General features: G+C 43.4%; 1 protein-coding gene across 4 annotated transcripts in view; it reads right to left on the minus strand.

Moving 5' to 3' along the window:
- Dgki (diacylglycerol kinase iota) overlaps nucleotides 1-19908 on the minus strand; it is a 454067-nt gene that overhangs the window by 220610 nt on the left and 213549 nt on the right. For all 4 annotated transcript variants that reach the window (XM_038320431.2, XM_038320432.2, XM_038320430.1 and 1 more), the window contains 5 exons: nucleotides 16541-16657; nucleotides 10447-10521; nucleotides 9869-9967; nucleotides 2556-2638; nucleotides 606-666 (listed from right to left, as the gene is read on the minus strand). In XM_038320431.2, coding sequence (XP_038176359.1) covers nucleotides 606-666; nucleotides 2556-2638; nucleotides 9869-9967; nucleotides 10447-10521; nucleotides 16541-16657 — 435 coding nt within the window. The remainder of the gene's footprint in view (nucleotides 1-605; nucleotides 667-2555; nucleotides 2639-9868; nucleotides 9968-10446; nucleotides 10522-16540; nucleotides 16658-19908) is intronic.

Consider the following 19908-nt stretch of genomic DNA (forward strand, 5'->3'; position numbering starts at 1 on the left):
TATACATCTGACAAAGGATCCAGACAGAACAAGGAACTAAAGAACTCCACTGCACGAATGCAGCCCAACTTCAAAGGGGCAGCTGCAATAAAATGAAAGACATTCGAACAGGTCTGTGGGGGAAAGTTAATCAAAACCATGATGAGGCAGCATTTGACCTTATAAGAAACTACTCTCAGAAATGGCCAACAGTGACCAAGGGCTGGTGGTAGTATATGGGCTTAAAAACAAATTTGATTAATAAACCACAGTTATGAAAGGATAAATGGAAAAATGCAAGCTCGTATTTGCAAAAGAATTTAGCCTTCTGTGGAAATCTTTTATTCCAGGGATGGCAATGTCCTTACCCCGCAACGGAAAATGGGGTAGCGCAGGTGAGGGAGTAGCCTGTAGAAGGCTGAACATGGCCCCGTGACAGCTAAGCCCTTCTCAGCCTCACCAGACAGACAGGAGTCCATGCGGGGGCACTGGAAAGACTTGGGCTGAAGAGAGAAATCTCCCGCAGGAAATCCCATCAGGAAGGAAAGACTTGGGCTGAAGAGAGAAATCTCCCGCAGGAAATCCCATCAGGAAGGGAGAGAATGGATTCTCTTTCAAGGACCTACCGTTCCATCCCCACCGCAGGCCAGAATTCGCAGATTCGGTACCTTCCGGTACAACTCCAGCCTGGAGAGGAAACGGAGAACAGAGTGAGCAAGCACATGGTTCTCTGCAGAGAGGTACCACAGGGCGAAATGACTGGGCACTACCCACTGAGGACACGTGTGAGCTACCCATCACTCATAGAACCAAGGCAAACCAACACCCATATTAGGTTAGAAGCCAGAAGCAGACGCTGGTGTTCCGGGACCAGCAAGGGGATGGGAGCTGGAGTCCTCCGGTCTTCCCATAATTCTCCACCATCCTGCCAACCAACATGATCCTCCTCTCCAGTTTATTATTATTATTATTATTATTATTATTATTATTACACCTCTCCTGTTTTTTACTTCCTTTCTTCTTTTTCACTTCCCATCATTCTTCCTTCTCCTTTCTCAGAGAAAACCCCAATTAGCTGATAATCAGTAGTCTTTGTGTATTTCTTCCTTATTTAATTTTGATTAGCTTTTCTTGGATCTATTTATCTTTCGAATCCACACTTTCCTCTCTTAATTCTAGAAACTTTCAAGAAGATGGAGCAGGCTCACTGCTGTCGTCAACCTTAGCCACCCACTCACTCAGCCTTTCCTCCCTGCCAGCCCTTCGTGGGGGACATCAATGGGCTTGTCTTTACTTTGAATGTGCCCGCTTGTATCTTTCTGATTGAATCTCAACACAGTCATTCGGCCTTGCAGAGCAAAGGCAGGTGTGGGCAGCTCTGCTCTGGGAAACACCATCTACTCATATATAATAGTGTGGGTTTTCCTGAAAAGATTTCTTCTGCTCTGATCCTTATGAAACATCGACATAAGGTACAGTTGAAGTGATAAAAAAAATCTTAATAAATATAAAATCCAAACGACCACAAGCCAGAGAAGCAGATGTTTACTTTAAAGTCAAGAAGCAGTTCTTGAACAAACATGAAAGTCAAGAAGTCTTATGCAGACCTTGGTGGTGCAGAAATGCACAGAGTAATGAAATAAATAATAGAAACGTGTTTCATAATACTTATTTCCTGACAAATTTGAAAATTTAATTTCCCCATTTTGTAAAGTATAACACCTTCCAGAAACCATCCGTACTGACAACTCTTTTCCTCTGCTACCACTATTTATTAAGAATAAGCACCATCTCATGTCATGGCAACTATCTTAGTAATGTAACGGGCCTAGGACAGGGAAGCAAATGGCATCAGCAATGCGCCTACTCTTTCCCACCATGCTGGGTCATGTACACCTAGACTTAATTTTCAATACTTCTAACTAAACACATTAATATAGAAAGGGGTGGAAGAGAAATTAAAATGCTTGTCCCACTGCACTGAGGCATTCAAAGCTACATCTGGTTAATCTTAATACTTCCTATCCCTCCATTCCTCACTCCATCCATCCATCCATCCATCCATCCATCTCTTCTTCTCCTTTCTCTTCTTTCCTCTCCTCTCTCCTTTACCCCCACATACACATTCTGGATGCATTCATACACACACAATCCTTCCAGACCAAATGTTTATTCTTACATATGTTGACCCCTTGGTTATAAACTTACATTTCTGTTGAAACGCATCTCCAAAACGGACAGGGATAAACAGAAGGGCAAGGAGCCCTTCCTTGTTCCCTGATTTGCTGAGAATAAGTTTTAGCCCTACATACACAAGCAGCAAGCACCAAAGAAGCAAGCACTAACCCAACAATTAATCAGACAGTGGTTTCGTGGAAATAAACGCAGCGATGGTGGGTGGGTGGGACATTAGGAGATTTCAAGCAAAGCAAAATACAGGCCAGAAAGTTGCTAAGAGGTGAACAGAAAAACTTCAGTAGACCATGAGATAATAAATAACCTTGACCCCCAATCCTACGGTCCTCACTTGCCCAAAATTCAGAAGGTCCACAGTGGGGAGGATTTTCCAAACTTACGCATCTTTTGGCCCTTCCTGAGAAAGATCGAAGACTTGCCGTGGGTTCAGGTACCACATGAACATCTGAAGGACTTTGGTTCCCTATAAAGGAATGAATAAATAAGTAAATACATACATACATATATGAGTACATACATACATACATACAAACATAACATAACATACATAGGGAACAAAATTTCCCAAACTAGAAAATAAGACCCTATCATTGTCTCTTAAGGGCTCTGGAAATACAGCACAGGGATAATTGTACATACTGCTCTTGCAGAGGTCCTCCATTCCATTCCTAGAACTCACTAGGCAGCTCACAATCATCTATAACTCAAGCCCCTCAAAGAGGACACACACACACACACACACACACACACACACACACATGCACACCAAAGCTAAGCGAATCCACAAATCCATGAAATAATAGCTGATTGCAAACCATATGGAACAGAAGTTAAAGTCATAAGCTTTGACTGTAGATACACACAGGGCATATGTCCAGGTGATATGGTTGTCCCATATGAATAATTTCACTCGATCATGTGCTCTCTTTAACATGGAGTGGAGAGTGCCCACTTCTACACGGTTTGATTGCAGTAACATGTCATATGTGCTTAGTGATCAGTATTAAGAATTTGGTATCACAGTGCAATGGCAAAAGCCCATACAGGAAAGCAGCTAGCCTGTGTCATTTAACAGAAGAAATGAAAGTGTACTATTTCACATAAACTTATTTTCTGTGTGCCTGGCACGGTGACCCAGGCCCATAATTTTAGTATTTAAGATATGGAGACAAGGAATGTGAATTCAAATCCAGTTTGGATTACACAGTTACAGCCTGTATCAAAAATAAAAATTAGATGTATAATATATATATAACCTTATATATATACATATACATATGCTTTTATTTATTCTTTAGCTTCAAAGAGAAAATTATTTCAATAAATTCATAACTAGCTAATATTACCCATAATTCATATTATATGTGGACAACAGTAATCTAAACATTAAAGCTTAATGTTAAATGGTGTGGGCTGGCTCATCAACTAATACTGTCATAACCTGTTTTGACTCTCTGAGCTACAGTGTCTGTCAGCTCACTCCTAACTCTCCTCAGTCACCTGGGTTTAAGAAACCCTGATAGTCACAGAGGTGACCACCAGGGACAGACCAAAGGTAATGGAGATGATTCTTAGAGTGGACTAAAGGAAAGAAAGAAACAAATGATCTCTTTTGAATTAACCAGTTATCAACAGAGCTTTAAAACTGAGCAGAATAGCTCATTCTCACCAATCACAGCATTAGTATTTGAGCAGGTGGGGCAAGAGCTGGTCTGCTCGGTGTGCTGGGAGAGCGCCCAGAATCTGGCCCAGGTGCAGGATGCAGATGAGAAGGGAGGGAGGCCTCCCCTCCTGGGTGATTAGGGAGTCCACTGACTCACTGATGGCTCTGCACCTAGCACAGCAGGTGGCACAAGAGAGACCTGGCACACGCTGATCCCTTTCTTCTCTGTTCTTTGTTAATCCATTTGTTCAATTACACTAGCTGGCCAGAGGTCACCCTGTGGTTTGCAATTATCTCACGATGGTGTCAGTAGGTATGGGAGTCAATGCAGCTCTTTTGTTCCTCGGATTCCCCCAACGCCGTAATCTTAAAGTGCTGCCTTATCATATGCTTGCTGTAATTTGGGGAATAACAGTCCACTCTTAATTATCAGAACACCTCCTTGGGCCTCACCGAATGATATATATTTCGTTCCCTATCAAACACAAACATGGATTTGGGGATATCCCACCAGCAATATGGACGCCGTTTTCCTTCTTTCCATGCTGGACCTTGCTACCAAGTACGCTCAGGGTTATTTCGATCACGTTGTATGTTAAGTAGGTAACATAAGCATCGCTTTAATGACCAACTAATTTACAGAACACATCCCACTAAGTGGATGGAAAGTCAATTTTTCTGTTTTTGATTCCTAAGGCAGCATGAGTGGCTGATGTTAATAATGCCTTCACACCTCTGCTACGGTGAAGTGCATGTCTCAATTTCAGCTTCTTCTATTATGCACACAATGTGAGATAATTAACAGCTTTCAAGAAAGAAAAACACAAAGCACAGGGAAGTTATTTTGCTTAACCTAAAATTTCTATAAAAGAATCGATTGGCTGCATGGTTTCACTTCTGCTCATTTTAAATCTGTGTTCACTGGAACACCTAATTATCTCAATGTATCTATCCTTCAAGAGAGGAATGCCTACAAAGCCTGGCAAGCTGTTCCTCCTATGCCCCAAAGAGTCTATTTGCAGATCAGGCTACAGGACCAGCATCCCTGGACTTGGCAGGAGTAACCCACACAACAGTGTTTGGCTACCTCCAGGCATGAATAATTAAAACTGATTTATTATAAAAGGACTATTTTGGTTATTTCCAAACTCCTCCGACCGCCGGTACAGCTTCTGTTAAAGAATCATGTTGGGCTGGACAATAGACAAAGTACTTTCTATGAAAGGGGGAAGAAGTTGAGTACTGATCTCCAGCATCCACTTAAAAAGCCAGGCACACACTTAAACCACAACACCAAGAGAGGTGGAGACAGGCATAGTCCAGGAGCTTGCTGGTCAACCAGCACAGCCAAATCGGTGAGCTCCAAGTTCAGCATGATATAGGTAATCAAGAGAGAAACACCTGACCAGACAATAGCCAAGCTGGAGGAAAGGGATCAGTGGGAAGAAGAGCTTAAGAATAACGATTTCCAGTACACACAATCCCAAGGAAGCCACCACTCAATCAGCAACTGTGGATTTAGCCTCTGTTCTGTGTTTGGGTCTATACTCAAGAGCACCGAGTCTACTGGAAGGAAATCAACACTAAACATATGAATTTACTGAAGCCGTTAAATGCTGTGACAGAGATGTCCAGTGAGAAGCACAACCACCTGGGGAGACCATGTCTAAACACGAGTTTTGATCAGACGAAGGTCTCCTAAGTGTGCCACAGGAGTGTGATCATGAAAGATGAGCGGAGTGTCTCCATAGGAGCAGAGGAAGGGTGACGGTCCCAAGAGAAGTCACTAGAGGTATAAACAAGCAAGATGTGCCACGGAAAACTACATCTGGCAGTCTTAGGAGGCAAGAGGCAGGAAGTGGTGCAAGACGAAACAGCTGGAGGAAGCCATAGACTAAGCCCTGTGTGCTGAAACGTCTGGACTTCACTTTGTAGGAAATGGTTCCTGAGATGCTTTACCAAGAAAAGTCGGGCTGGCACCCTGATACATCACCACTGCAGCTACTGACAGGTAAGCTTTACGCCATCAGAGGAGCCAGAAGGCTTGGTTTATGTCTTAGCTTCCCACTGCTCACGCTCCCAACAACTGTGTAACATAGAAAGGAGGACAGTAAACAGATTCGCGATTCCGTTATTTTAATCTCATCTGTTGAGACTGCTCTGGCGATCTTGAGACTGGATTTTGACATGTCCCCTCATCTACTTACTGTCTCTCGGCCCTCTCTCCAAACCCATCTGTCCCATAGAAGCCTGAATTTGTAGAAAGCAATAAAGTTTTAGTTAGCTCCAGATCGCAATTTTTCCAGCACTTCAAAAATCTAACTCCTTCACTGAGACTATGCATCCAAGTATCTTGGAGACAGTTTATAGAGTTAGAGTTCTCATTTGAAGCCAGTTTCTTTATCTGTCCCCTCATGTCCATAGTGATATGACTGACCCCTGACTTAGGAGTGGGTAACTTTTCTGAGGGAAAAACACTGGTTCAGAGGGAGTGGTACAAATTCAGCCAGCACGAATCTGTCCACCAGCAGCTATGTCCCAACCCCCCTGTCCCTCCCTTTCCCTCCAGATCCTCTGTTCGGTCAGAGCCCGAGAGCTCTGGTCCAAGAATCAAGTTTCCACCACACATTTGACCTGGAAATCCACACTGGCCTGAGTGAGCAGTCTCAGTACCTCACCTGTCAGTACCATGAAGATCTGTTCCAGTGGTTAACATCTGTGCCCCTGTGCATGCACATGAATTAACACGAAGAAAGACACCGAACTCCCCACACAGAGGAGGGGACTGTGCTGGAGTAAATCCATCTCCTGCCCGCAGTCTTTCTCCCACAGGGACAGTACTTCAAAGCTGATGTTCTAGTCCCTGAACCCAGTTTCCGTCCTCTCAAATGTTTTTGGTACCAACAGTACAACCAGTGTCCAAACCTTTGCAAAACACCGGTGTCGTGTGTACCCTGAGGGTGCTGGAAAACTAGGGATAGCTATTGTGATGTTGAAAAGAAAGGGTGAGAAAAAAATGTGTAGTTTAACAAAAACCGTCCTGGTGCGTGTTTATAATAATATAATCCTTCAAATATAAGTCCTAATATTATCCTTCAAAACATTGACATTTTTTTTTTCTTTCATGCCTAAGGAAGTATGGGGGGACAATTCTTCTTCAGGCCACTAGATGGCGATATCATCCAGTTGTTTACTTAAGGCTAATGCAAGCTAAAAAAGTTTGGGAGCCAACACTTCAGAGAGGAAATGAGTCAAAAACGCTCTTTACCTAAAATCAGATGAGTAAAATAGGTGAATTATTAATTGGTAAACTGAAAAAAAAAACCCAGATTATGCCTACCCCCACCCCACTTATTGCAACAGGAAGCCTTGGCCAGACTATGAGGTCTGTCCTCTAAGGCAGAGGCAGAGGCAGAGGCAGCATCAGGAACACGTAAAAAATGGGGAAAGTCAGGACCACCCTGATGTACTGAGATGGCACCTGAGCCTTAGCAGGCTCCCGGGCAAGTTTCTGCACACTAAACTTCACCATGTTACCTTTCTGCTCATAAACCAAAAGATTTTACAGCCAGTTTCCATGGCACAAACCCAATTTTTAAAGCATCTTCCATGGGTTGGTTCTGGTCTCTCCAGCACCATACTTCCTGGATCCTTTTCTGCACGTCCCAAACACCACAGTGCCATGACAGCGCAGGATTCCCACCCTGCATCGGCTGCGCCATTTGTATTCCCACTATACAAGCGCTTGCTTGCTATGCACTGTGCCCTGGGAATCCAGGATTCAAAGATGTGGCCCCCTAGCGTGCTACGCCCCGAGAGGACACACCCCCAGAGAACACTATTGATGGTCCATGACGGATGGGTGCATCCCAGGGTCTTAGAACACCGCAGAGCAGGTGCTTGATTTTGACAACTGGTTTAGCCAGGCACTGGTGAGCCCTGAAGGATGAACAAAGATTTTCCGTGGTGGAAAAGGGGGTTCTCCTCCAGTATTGCCTCCTCTGTGTAACTTCATAGTGCCCCTCTTCCAGTTCAGCCTCTTCCCGGACGGTATTTCCTTCTCACGCCAAAGTCACTGTTTCCCTCTGGAATTTCACCCTTCTGGCAGTCTGGTGTGCTCAGTTTGGAGCACACAACAAAGGTCACCTGACTTCTTTCCCCTCAATAGCCCCTTTTGTGTCCTTAACAAAAAAAAAAGATGTCCTCCAAAATCAGTTAAACCTCTTTAGTCTGTTACTCCTTAATGAACTTAATGAGCAGCAATAGATAGCGTACGGAGTCTCCATCATTACTCATCTGCAGAGACTGGAACACGAAAGGGTTAGATCTTAACTAGTCTGACAGTCTCACAAAGGCAGGCAAAACAAAAACATCCGAGTGTCCAATGCGGGGAGTCTCGTAGCATGATTCATGAATTCCCTTCCGGGCTGGGAATACAGCTCAGGCGGCAGAGGGCTTGCCTAGCATGCTTGCATTCTTGGGTTCTGTCCCCAACAGCATCGCAGTAACCAGGCACAGTGGCATATGCTGTAATGGCAGGACTCAGGAGGTGGAGGGAGAGATCAGGAAGTTCAAGGTCATTCTGGACCCTACAGAGCGCTCAAAGCCAGCTTGGGCTACTTGAGATCCTATCTCAAAAAAAATATGCTTTCGGTAGGAAGTGCCTTGATAAAATATAGCTAGCTGATGCCGACTGGCCTGTAGGCCTCAGGACACCCAAACCGGGGAATTAATTGCATCTGCTTTGCTCCATTTCTTGATTCTCAACTGCATCACTCATCCTTGTTAGGCTAAAGGAGGTCAGCCCCTAAGTGGGCGTGTTTCAGCGCAAACTGAACAGCAGACCTAAGAAACCCAGCACCTGGTCCTTTCCTACTCCTCATTTCTGTAGCGCCACATCATTGGAATAGGAAGGACATCATCACTAACGGATGCAAAAAAGGTTACAGGAAATAAATTGCTTCTTGTGATACATCTGTTCTCCATAGAACTGAGATAGATTGTCAGTGTTGCTGATAACTGGGAATCTTGAAGAAGGAGGAGGCGGGAGTTCCTTTTAAACCATAGACGCTCACATGGCAAGTCTCGCGGCAGTCACTGCATCCTGGGAAACATCCATTATCTTAGCAATGATGGCATCATTTGGAGGAGTCGATCAAAACTCTGAAGACGACATGACATCTTTTCTTATTGGGGCGGTGAAAGAGTCTCAAATCTCTATTTGTTGATGGCCGAACCTTCACAAAGTCTTGTCTTGAAGTGTAAAGTGTACACTTATTGGTCAGAAAAAAAAATATTTTCACATCCAGATTCCCAGGAAAATAACAGAAAATAAAAGCCCACAGGAGAGTCTTAATAAGAAGCCCCAGGGAGTAGGAAGAAAAAAATGGATACAAAGATAAAGGACTGTATTATAGAGAAAACCTTGCTTTTACAGAGCAAGGTTGCTGTCAGAATACCATTAACTTCTGTAAGGATGTCTTTGTATTCTTAAATGGGGTCCATCTTAAGCTATACCAAAAGAAGTGGGCAGAGAGCAGAAGGAATAATGAAGTCTTTAGAAACCGATTATTTCTCTGGTCTTAAAATACTTGTTTACAGTTGTTGTGACAAATGACCTCTGGTTATTCCTTTCACTGAGGACAGGGACACAGGAGTCTGTTTAAATTATAATAGGAAGAAATAAAGACAAGTCGGCAAACGTATTGCTAATTGTGAAACCTTAGGAGATATACACATAAGAAGTCAGTCCTTCCACTCGCTCTCCTCTTCCTCAGTATGGCCACAATGAACATGAATAAGCCCCTTTTTTGCTTTACCCTGAAACCTATTAACTAAAAGAAACTCTGAAAGGATTCTTCTAGAATATCTGTAAGGAAAATGTCAGTCTGGTCTGGCTGTGGATGGAAGGATGGCTTCTCGGGGTTTTGAACCTGGTCCTGGCACACTTCAGCTGTTGTGCTATCTTACTTTATCCTGGAGAGTTGACATATCAAATATTCAAAGCTAAACGCACGAGAAATGACTTACCTGGTTGCCCCCACTCTTTGGGTTCACAAACACAAGCAAAGGCTTCATGAGAGGAGAGGAGATGGGCTTGATCACAAAAGGACGACCTTTGTTTTCCTGCTGGAAGAGGAAGGCAGCACTATTAGGATAAATGCCCACAGCTAGGAAGCAATCACACAGCAAGGGAAGAGAGAACACCATGCACTCCTAGGATCCTGAGTCTTATCTCATAAGGTTGAACCTTCACGGCAGTGTGTCTACATCACCCGGAAGAAAGCACCTCCCACCACAAGACTGAGCTAGGCTTTTACTCTGTCTTCTCTAAGAGCTCTGGAAGCATTCTCATCACCATCTTTACCATCACCGTCGTTTTGGGGAAGACATTCCAAGCAGGGGCAGATGCTCTGACTCTGATATGGCAGGTCAGATTTGCCTAATTGATGGATAGGTTGGCGGATTTGGAACAGGAGGGATTCCAATGTACATAGACAGGACTAAAGGGCAAAAGGCGTGTAGAAGGCACATCACAAGAACAAGTGTGGGCCAGATCCTCAGGGCTAAGCAGCCTCTGCAGACTTACATTTCTCTGAAAGACTTACCTCGGTTCCTCTTTTACTGGCTTTCCTTTTAAAGCTCGTTCTTTTCTTCTTCCTACTGGAAGCCTTCAGGGAGTTCTGTAGGAAAGAAGGGAGCAGGCTAAACTCAGAGGCAGGCAACCCCCGCATCTCCATGCAGAACCATGTAGAAGAGGACAGCAGCGCATGCTGTTGACGGCATGCTTCTCATGCTTTGACACTTCCAAGCCACTGCTCATGGGTAAGCCACAGACAGAAACCACTGCTCCAGGGTGAGCAACTGACTCCCCGCCACAGGGGGCAGGGAGCTGGAGCCACGGGGGCTCTGATGGACTCACATAACAACACATGGTATACCTGCCAACCCTCCCAGTAAAAATGGAAGAATCCCAAATTCTCTGAGGGGCTCCAGTCTCCCGCCCAACCAGGTCCGTCTCCCGCCCAACCAAGTTCAAGTTCATCTCCTGGTATGGAGATCACCTATGTGGAAATGTAAAAAAGGAGGCCATTTTTTATGCTTTTCTTTTTCTTTTCACTTTTTTTTTTCATTTTCCTTCTTTGTTTACTTTTTATGATCTGCTTTAGTAATAGTTATAAAATAATTAAAATAAGACTTGATCCCAGTAGAACTTCACAATCCAACTGCCTTATCAACACTGATACATAATATTTTAAATGCTGGGAAGAAACCTTATCATGATATAATAGTGTAATAGTGAGCATTACTCCTTCTTTCTCGGTCTCAACATCCATTAATTTAAATTTCTTCTCTCCACTAAGTAGCTTTGAACATTTTAATGGAAGCAACTCAAAGTTGCTGACATACAGCGACCCTTAATTTTACATTCTCTTTCTAGAGATTTTATGAGCCACAATCCATTATTACTCCGGCTAACCATTTTCTATAAATACTTGGAGGAGGAACTCTTACAGGACAATCACACTTACTGGTTGAAGACCAAACATAAATCAGATTTAACTAGTGGACTGAATATGAATTAGACTGCATCTTCACAAAGGTAAGAGAGTACTGACCATATAATAGATGTTTGATCAAGTGTTGAGAGCCTGAAATGCAGAATTCTTAACTTAGAAGTTGACATTAGAATACACACTTACATTATTTGAGCAGTTAATAGTTTTCAAACGAGCTTAGAGAAATTTAAATAGCTAATCTGCAAGCATTTTCTTCTTAGAGCATTCCAAACTAAACATTAGTCTACAACACACACATTAATGCATCAAATTCAACAGGAGTCAAATGAGCTAGTGTTTATTTCACATTTGCTTAGATAGAGAAGCAAGAAGAAAAGAAGGAAAGGAAGGAAAGTAGAAAGGAAGAAAGGTAGAAAGGAAGGAAGGTAGAAAGGAAGGAAGGTAGAAAGGAAGGAAAGAAAGGAAGGAAGGAGAAGGAAGAAGAAAGGAAGGAAGGAAGGAAGGAAGGAAGGAAGGAAGGAAGGAAGGAAGGAAGGAAGGAATCCCATTAGCACCAAGGCCGAGGAAATTTTTGAAGAACTACTATGGATCCCCAGGTTTTCTTCTTCCACCAAAGGAAAATGTCTTCAGGACCTCAGAGACTCTCCAGAAACGAGATTCAAGAAACTGGGTGTTCCTGATTCTGGAGCTTTCTTCACTATTCATTGTTGACTAGACTTCCCCTGCAAACAGATCTGGCTCTAAATTCCTCAGCTAGAGGCACCTTTTATCACATTCTTGTCTCTTTTTCACTTTAAAGGCTGATGCCATATTTTAATCAATTTCAGTTTATGTAGAAGAAATAAGCTGGAGCCTGGAAAAGCGGAGGCTGCAGAAGAAGCTCCCACTGGGTGTCATCAAATGATGTTCCAAGCCCTCCTCAACCAGCATCAGTTTCTAGCCCTGCTCGGACAGTTTGTAAAAGATGTTCAGCCCAGATCCTGTGCAGCCCCACTAATCTCCTTGAATTGAAGCCGAAGCAAAGATGAAGAGCTTCCCGAGCGATACTATCATGCACGATGCTGAAAATGTGGCTTTGTAACTGAAACGTGGCATTAGAGAGACCCCAGCAAAGCAGATCACCAGGGGGACCACGCGCCTGATGGACTGGCTACGAATCCTATGGCAGCTTCCTGTGATGAGATGCGTGCACTTTACCGAGTCAGGCCAAGGTTTGCAACAACAGACTCTTAGTTTCAGCACGAAATGACAACACCTTCCTCATAGGACGGTTGGAAAGTTTAAACAAGAAATGGTATATGTGAAGCAGTTAGCTTGGAATCCACTCCATGATACGCATCTGCTCACATCAGTTAGCCTCTCTACCCAGCACAAATTCTTAGTGCACAACCACACCCCAGTCACAGCCATATGACCAACACTATTCGCTAAGCCTCTTCTGCTTTTCACAATCGTGCCTGGGATATGATGGCTTGTCTCCCCCAATGCTTTGGTGTATTATCTCATTTCCTGCCTAGACCAAATAAATGCAAATACCAGTTGCTCACAGGAACACACTAAGGGCCTCAACAATTAAATTCTAAGATGCAGTTCTACTGCAACAGGCGAGGATCTCACACATCTTTCTTAAGCTTTTCATAAAGTTTTTAGCATTTGGGGTGATTCTGATGGTCAAGCACAGTTGGGAAACACAGAACTAGAAATGAGGGAAGAAATCTGAAAACAGAGCAAGCAAGCAACTCAAGTCTAGTAAGAAGCAGACACACAAAACAGTCTTTCAACATAGATGCAGCAAGTGCTTCAGAGACCAATGCATCTGAGGCTTTCTTTACAAACAAGGGTAGTGATTGACTTACAGCACCCACAAATGTCTGTGTGAGATCTGAGGATGCTTACAGCATCAAGAATGGTCAAACAGCAATAGCAAGGACTCTGGAATTTCCCAGCACACCTCACTATTCCCGTGGCTCCCTTCTGCTTGAGTACAAATGTCCAACATCTCTTCACTTACAAGGCAGCAACACCTTGGGGGGAACGGGTGGCTAGGAAGGCAGATTTGGAATGTACCACCGCCATGACAAGTTAAGATACCTATTCGTGCTAATTTACAGCAAAGCTTGCCCTGTCTGGGTTGGTACTGCGGAATTCAACAAAGTAGCCTGCTTTGCGAGAATACAGAGGCAATGTGCGAAACTTATTGTATGATGAAAGAGTCAAACGTTTCACACTTCTCTGACATTTTAAAACAAAGCCTGCCTGTTCTAGCCAGGGCAGCTAACTCAGTGGTCTAAGTGATTCCCTTACAAGATCAACACATCTCAAACTGGTTTTTGCGGCCTTTTAATCTCAACAGTAGTTGCCTTCTAGGCATTTTATACCTATCCTCCGGTGAAAGGCATCAGAGAAGATAAAGGCCCTTTGTCTTCTTGGACCCTGTATCAGAATGATCTCACCTTGCCATGGAAGTGAACCTATCAACCAGACTGTTATCAGAGTTATGACTCCTTCCTGAGCAGTTAAGACCTCCTTATGGATGAATCATTTAACTGTAAATGAAACTTTAGCTCTTAATGCCCTTGAGGGATTTTTTTCCCAGATTATGGAGTCATAAATAATTGCTTATATTAAAAGACCTAAAAGTGATATAGCACTTCATTATACAAAGGGAGTGTCTCCCACAAACACCAGACAACATTCTGACAGGTCACAGAAGGAAGACGCCAGAGCTTTGTTTATTTAACGCATGCTCACCTTCTGCTCTGGGTGCCCCATTGGAATAAAGGTGGCTCTAACAACAGCAAATAACAAAGAAAACTCGTCCCCAAAGTTGAGGAGCGGGTCTCAAGAGCTCCAAGTAACATCAAATCACGTGTGCTGGTTGATCGTCATAATCCACCCAAGGAAATAGTTTAAGCAAGTCTGAGGGATTGCATTAGTCACTGAAAAAAAGCCTGTGATTCCATTTCATGGTACTCCAGCAATGAAAGCTCATCCCATCATAATAACACAGTAAAGAAGGAAAACTAGCAAGAAAAAAGAAAACCTCATCGGAGTAGAGAGGTTGACAGAGCACTGTTTGCAAATAGGACATTAGAAACGATGTAGCAGCTATCGGTAAGGGTATGAACCAACTGGGAAATGTCTGCTGAGTGGGAACAGCTTAAAATGACTTAGGGCTATGTACACTACTGGAGACATCTACCCAAGAGCCATGTTTTAACTAAGCAAGTTCTAAAGAATTCTTTGTAGCACGGCATCACTTAGTAACGACTCTCAGCCCTGGGCACACTACAGTTCTCTATCTATCCTAATGGTGAATTTCTACGCGTGTAAACCAGGAGGGAAACTGTGGCGTAATGATGGAGAAGCTAGGAGAGGCGTCTACAATTTTGTACATTAGTGAAAGGAGCCATTTTTTTAATCTGCAGTTTCTTTTGTACGGGGAGGGGATAATATGCGTATATTACTCATTATGCACTACAAATTAAACTACAAGACTAAGTACAATCCTCCCTTCAAAGACTACAGTGTCCCAACTCGATCCTATGAGTTCATATGCTCCCTAGGGGAGATATAAATGTATCTAGAATGTAATTTGTAGGTTCTGGGAGAGGAAGGCCAGCTTGCAGAAAGAGCTGGATGTTGCTCGGGCCTGATAGTGGACTGATTCTTGATACATGCAGACTTTATTAGAAGCAGTGGGCTTCCTTACAGAGAAGAAGTAATAGGGTAAGAATGGTGTTGTAGATGGTAGACCCAGACAAAATGTGTAGGAAAACAACCAGAAAAGAAAACCCTGCCAAGTAGGGATAGTGCTATCAGCACGGTTCCGTTACTACAGTCGGAAGAAGGCTGAAACTCACGGCTAATCAGGGGTTAAAAGTCGAGCTTGAGTTTGTGATCAGATTATGACTGACGGATCCGTTAAGTGCAGAGTGCAGCTCATTAGAGGTGAGTTGCTAAGAGCATGGAGACAAAAAGATATCAGAAAAATCCCTCAGAGACATTGAGAAGAAGCTTGGAGAAGGAAGATGGGGGGTATAATAGAACAGGATGTCTGTCCAACTACAAGAAGCTCTACTATCTGTCTGTCTATCCATCATCTATCTGTCTGTCCACCTTATCTCTCTCTGTGTGCGTAGTCATACATCCGTATTCACATTCTAATGTTCCTCTCTCGTAGTCTTTAAACTCTAAAAGGTTAAGAAGATAGTCTCAATGAAGGAAGCATTTAATGAGCCATGTCCTAAGGTGCCATTATATTCGGTATGATGTCTGAAGATGAATACGCTGAGTTCTAGCTCCACAAAAATTATACTTCCTAGCAAAACACAAACATAGCGAAAAGGTTACTGTGGACTCTGGAATAGGAATTCAGTCGTATAATCATCCTTAACCAAGAGTGGCCCGCTATTTTAGATGCTTCCTCCTACACGTCTCAGCAGACCTAGCATGATCCAACTCAGCTCACAGGCCCAGAAATATAATTTTGTACACAGGGTGCTATTGTCTTGCCTGCCACTTGCTTTCTAGTCTACTGCTCTAAATCCCACCCACCTTTTAAACAGAAGGATAATCCCTACAAGGATAATCCCTTCATCCCTGGGAAAGTCCCCCAGACGAATAAGAAGAGTTTGGCTTAAACAGGAAAGCCACTAAGAGCACAGGATGGAATTAGACACTAAGACAGCAGATTCAATTCTCCTTAAGAAACCACGGTGGCTCTCTAAGCAGACCTTGTATGTAATGGAGGTCATGACTCACAGTCTGCCCTTTAGACTGGCAGAAATCATAACCAAACTATGACGCCTGCCAACCTTGCTCTCCGCGGACTCCTCTCACGCTTGGAGGGAAAGAGAGCATGTAAGAACCCACTATCCCCTCATTGGGACTCACTGGAACTCAGGAGACCTGCCTGCAAAGTGCATCTTTACACATGGATGAAGAGGACACACCCTTACTCTGAAACTGGCTTTTCGTGAGGATGGGAGTCTGGTTCCACGAGAGAGCCCAGTGAGATCAAGTGGTGGGCCACTGAGATGAGCTTAGGAGCTAAGCACCACACCACAGGGATGAATCTGTGGAGGTTACAGGAGCCCGAAGACTATTGAGGGAGAAAAGCAAATCACAGCGGTTAATTTTTCTCTGCTCTAGGCCAGCAGTACCAGGATCCTGCAGTTACCTGAGGTTTCTTCACCTTAATGATCCAGGTGGGAGGGACAATAACAGCAGCGTGGGCCCCCAGGGAGCAGGGTTCCTCAATGTGATGCAGCATGAAGCAGGTCACCTTATTGTGAAACTGAAGAGAAAAACAGGCTAATGAGCAATTCCGAGTAAGAGGTAATTCACAGCAGGAAGGGATAGATACACACACAAACACACAGGTGCACACACATTCTCACACTCACACATGCACGAGCACATACATACACACAAACACACATAAGCACACGCACATTTTCACACTCACACATAAGTGCACGCACGCACGCACACACACACACACACACACACACACAAGCACACATTAAGAAACACATGCACCCCATCAGCATTCAACCATCTAACCATAAGCTTGAAGACCAGAGCAATTCACTTCAGCATAGACGTAACAGTTGTAAATGGGAACCTAGCAGGATGAAGCCTGCTAACTGTTTAACATTCTAACAGTTAAATGGACTATTTCTATAAAGATGCTGAGCCTTGAAGGGCTCTACTAACCTTAATTACACACAACTGTTTCTATTATATAATATAGAGGAGAAAATAAAGACAGTTGGGAAGACAATGCCCACCTCCTGTTTCTATAATAGTTGCAGATCCTCCCAAGTAATCTTTCAAGCCTAGGGAGCCAGGAAGGAAGCAAGTGGCCTCTTCTAGGAAGCTATTAACCTCAGCGCTAGCAAAACACAAAGAGATCACTTCTGGGCTTATCTAGAGCCCTTAAAAATGCAGTGGCCCTATTACACTAGACAAGCCTGAGGAACTTGTTTGCTATAGGAAGGACGGAAACATGAACTAGTAACTGTAACACACAGCACCCCAGTGTGAGGGGCTTAACTCACCACTTGGGTGTGAGACTGGCACTACAACCTCAGCCTAACCACATTTTCAGTCACCTTCTGATTATGAGGTGATAGCCATGCGTGGGGATATTTCATTTCTAATGAACATCAAAAACAGCTTAAGCAATAATTAAGGGACTTAGGTTCTAATCGCAGTATTTTTTTATTTAAACTGGCTTGATCTTGAATTATGCTTATTGTAATAAACACACAATTTACATTTCAACTGAACTGGAGCTATTTTAGAGTAAAAGAAGGGCTGGAGAGATGGCTCGGAGGTTAAGAGCACTGGCTGCTCTTCCAGAGGTCCTGAGTTCAATTCCCAGCGACCACATGGTGGCTCACAACCATCTGTAATGAGATCTGGTGCCCTCTTCTGGCCGGCAGGCATGCATGCAGACAGAACACTGGATACATAATAAGTAAAAGAAAGCACTGCTAATGACAGCGTCAGGAGAACAGACATCAATTAGGGCTGTCTGAGGAAAACTGGCAAACACAGCTACCCTAATTTTATTTCACACGATCACAAAGACTTTGTTTTGACTTCTGCATATTGTCAAGATTTCCTGTGGTCCAGCAGTTAATTAACATCAATCATGAATAAAATACTGATTAAATAATTAATAACTTCCCATGCCACCCATCATTTGAGATCCACAAACAAGCTGAACCAGAGGAATGCCACGCCAGAAAAATATCATTTGAACCTTTCAAAACTGATTGTTTCTTTAGCAATTCAGATTAAACCTCAATGCCTGCCCATTGCCTTTCTCAAATACTGTTTAAGCAACTCTTTCAACTTAAACTTGAGTCATCTCCAAGTTGGATACTAACAGGTACACTCAGGAATGTATAGCCTCTAAATGCTGGAGCCAAGACATAGACACAGGAAGCCCAGCTCCCTCTCCAAGGTTTTCCTCCTTCATCACAGAGGATCAATTATTTGTTATCTCACATCAAATTTCCTGGAAGGAATTACTTGTACTATTACAATAGGTCAATACTGTAATTTTTGTGGATATATTCTGCATATAAGACCTTGCAAAACCGATTTCCACACTTTCTGGGATATTAAAAATGTGGGAAATTGGCCAAAGTTCTGCCGCAATGGTTAAGTGGAAAGCAAGTCTCTGTAGTGAATCAGTTAGATGACAGATTAATGAGGAGAATATTGAGTGCTCACTGTAAAGTCGGATTAAAGCTTCAAATAAATGGACCCTGAACAAGACATCCCATCCGGGGTCAAGGAGCAGAAGTCTATCAGAACAGACTTGCCTTGATACCATCCCAGCAGCAGGCTCTTTCCCCATCAGGAAAGCCAGCAGCATTGGGAAGCATTAGGGGACTAGCTGACATCTTAATCCCAGAGGGAGATCCTGCCCTTAGGATGTAGAGTTTCACTATGGTAGGATAGCCTGGTACTTGTGAGCATGTTTTTAAACAGAAGCACAAAGGTTACATGTGTGACAAGTGGGAAGCCATGGAGATGCCAAGGAAACAAAACATGGGATGATGGTAGCACAACAAACACCGAACCTTCCAGAACAGTGGGTCTCTACCTAGTCACGGGATGCTCTTGACAAATGAAGGCCTTGGGGAAATTACGTTAGTGAGACTATTAGGTTGAATCATATAGACTTGCTATAGTGCAAAGAGTTTAACCCACAAAAATATCAACCACAATCGCTTCAAACTATATCTATTCCAGCCCCTTTGCTAGCTTTGAATCTGCTGTTTGTAGACCTGTGAACCTTGAATCTAACACAACACAGACCTTCTTTTCAGGTTTCCTTTGCAATAAATGGGTGATATATTTTTATCCACACAGTCACTCAAAAAAGTAGATGGAAAGCTGATATGTTCACACATATCATATAATCCAAGCATTCAGGTGGCTGGGGCAGAAGGATCACAAATATAAGAGATTGCATATTCTATGTAGCAAGACTGTCTTGAAAGAAAGAGAGTAGACAGGCTGAAAGGCTGGGGGAGGTGGTTAACTAACTCTTTCTGAAAAGGCGTGGGTGTGTGGGAAACACTCAACTCACCACTGAGGTACGAACAGAGCTACAGATAACCCATAAACAATTGGGTATGGCTATGATGCAATTAACCATTATATAAAAACAGGGAGCAGCCATATTTGGCCCTGGATGCCATAGTTTGCCATTTGGGTTAGAGTGAATAAAAACGCACCCACAGAGGAAAGCCAATGAGAAGGTGCCGCATCTGTTTCGCACAGTGGGGCCAAGTGCTTTTAAGAGTAGATGAGAATGAGAGGAGAAAACGGGAAATTAGTGTGGACTCTTTATGAGTGTCCACGGTCAGATATAAAGAAGGGCTATATTCCAGTGGGTGCGCGCATGGAGAGCTACAGAAACATCTAAACCTAAGGGACAATGTGAAAAGCATTCACTCTTCACAGACCCACAACAAAGCCACCTACATCAGGACCAGAAGAGCCAGGATGCCTGACCCTGTG

Source organism: Arvicola amphibius, chromosome 2 (assembly GCF_903992535.2).
Source record: "Arvicola amphibius chromosome 2, mArvAmp1.2, whole genome shotgun sequence".
Classification (NCBI taxonomy): domain Eukaryota; kingdom Metazoa; phylum Chordata; class Mammalia; order Rodentia; family Cricetidae; genus Arvicola; species Arvicola amphibius.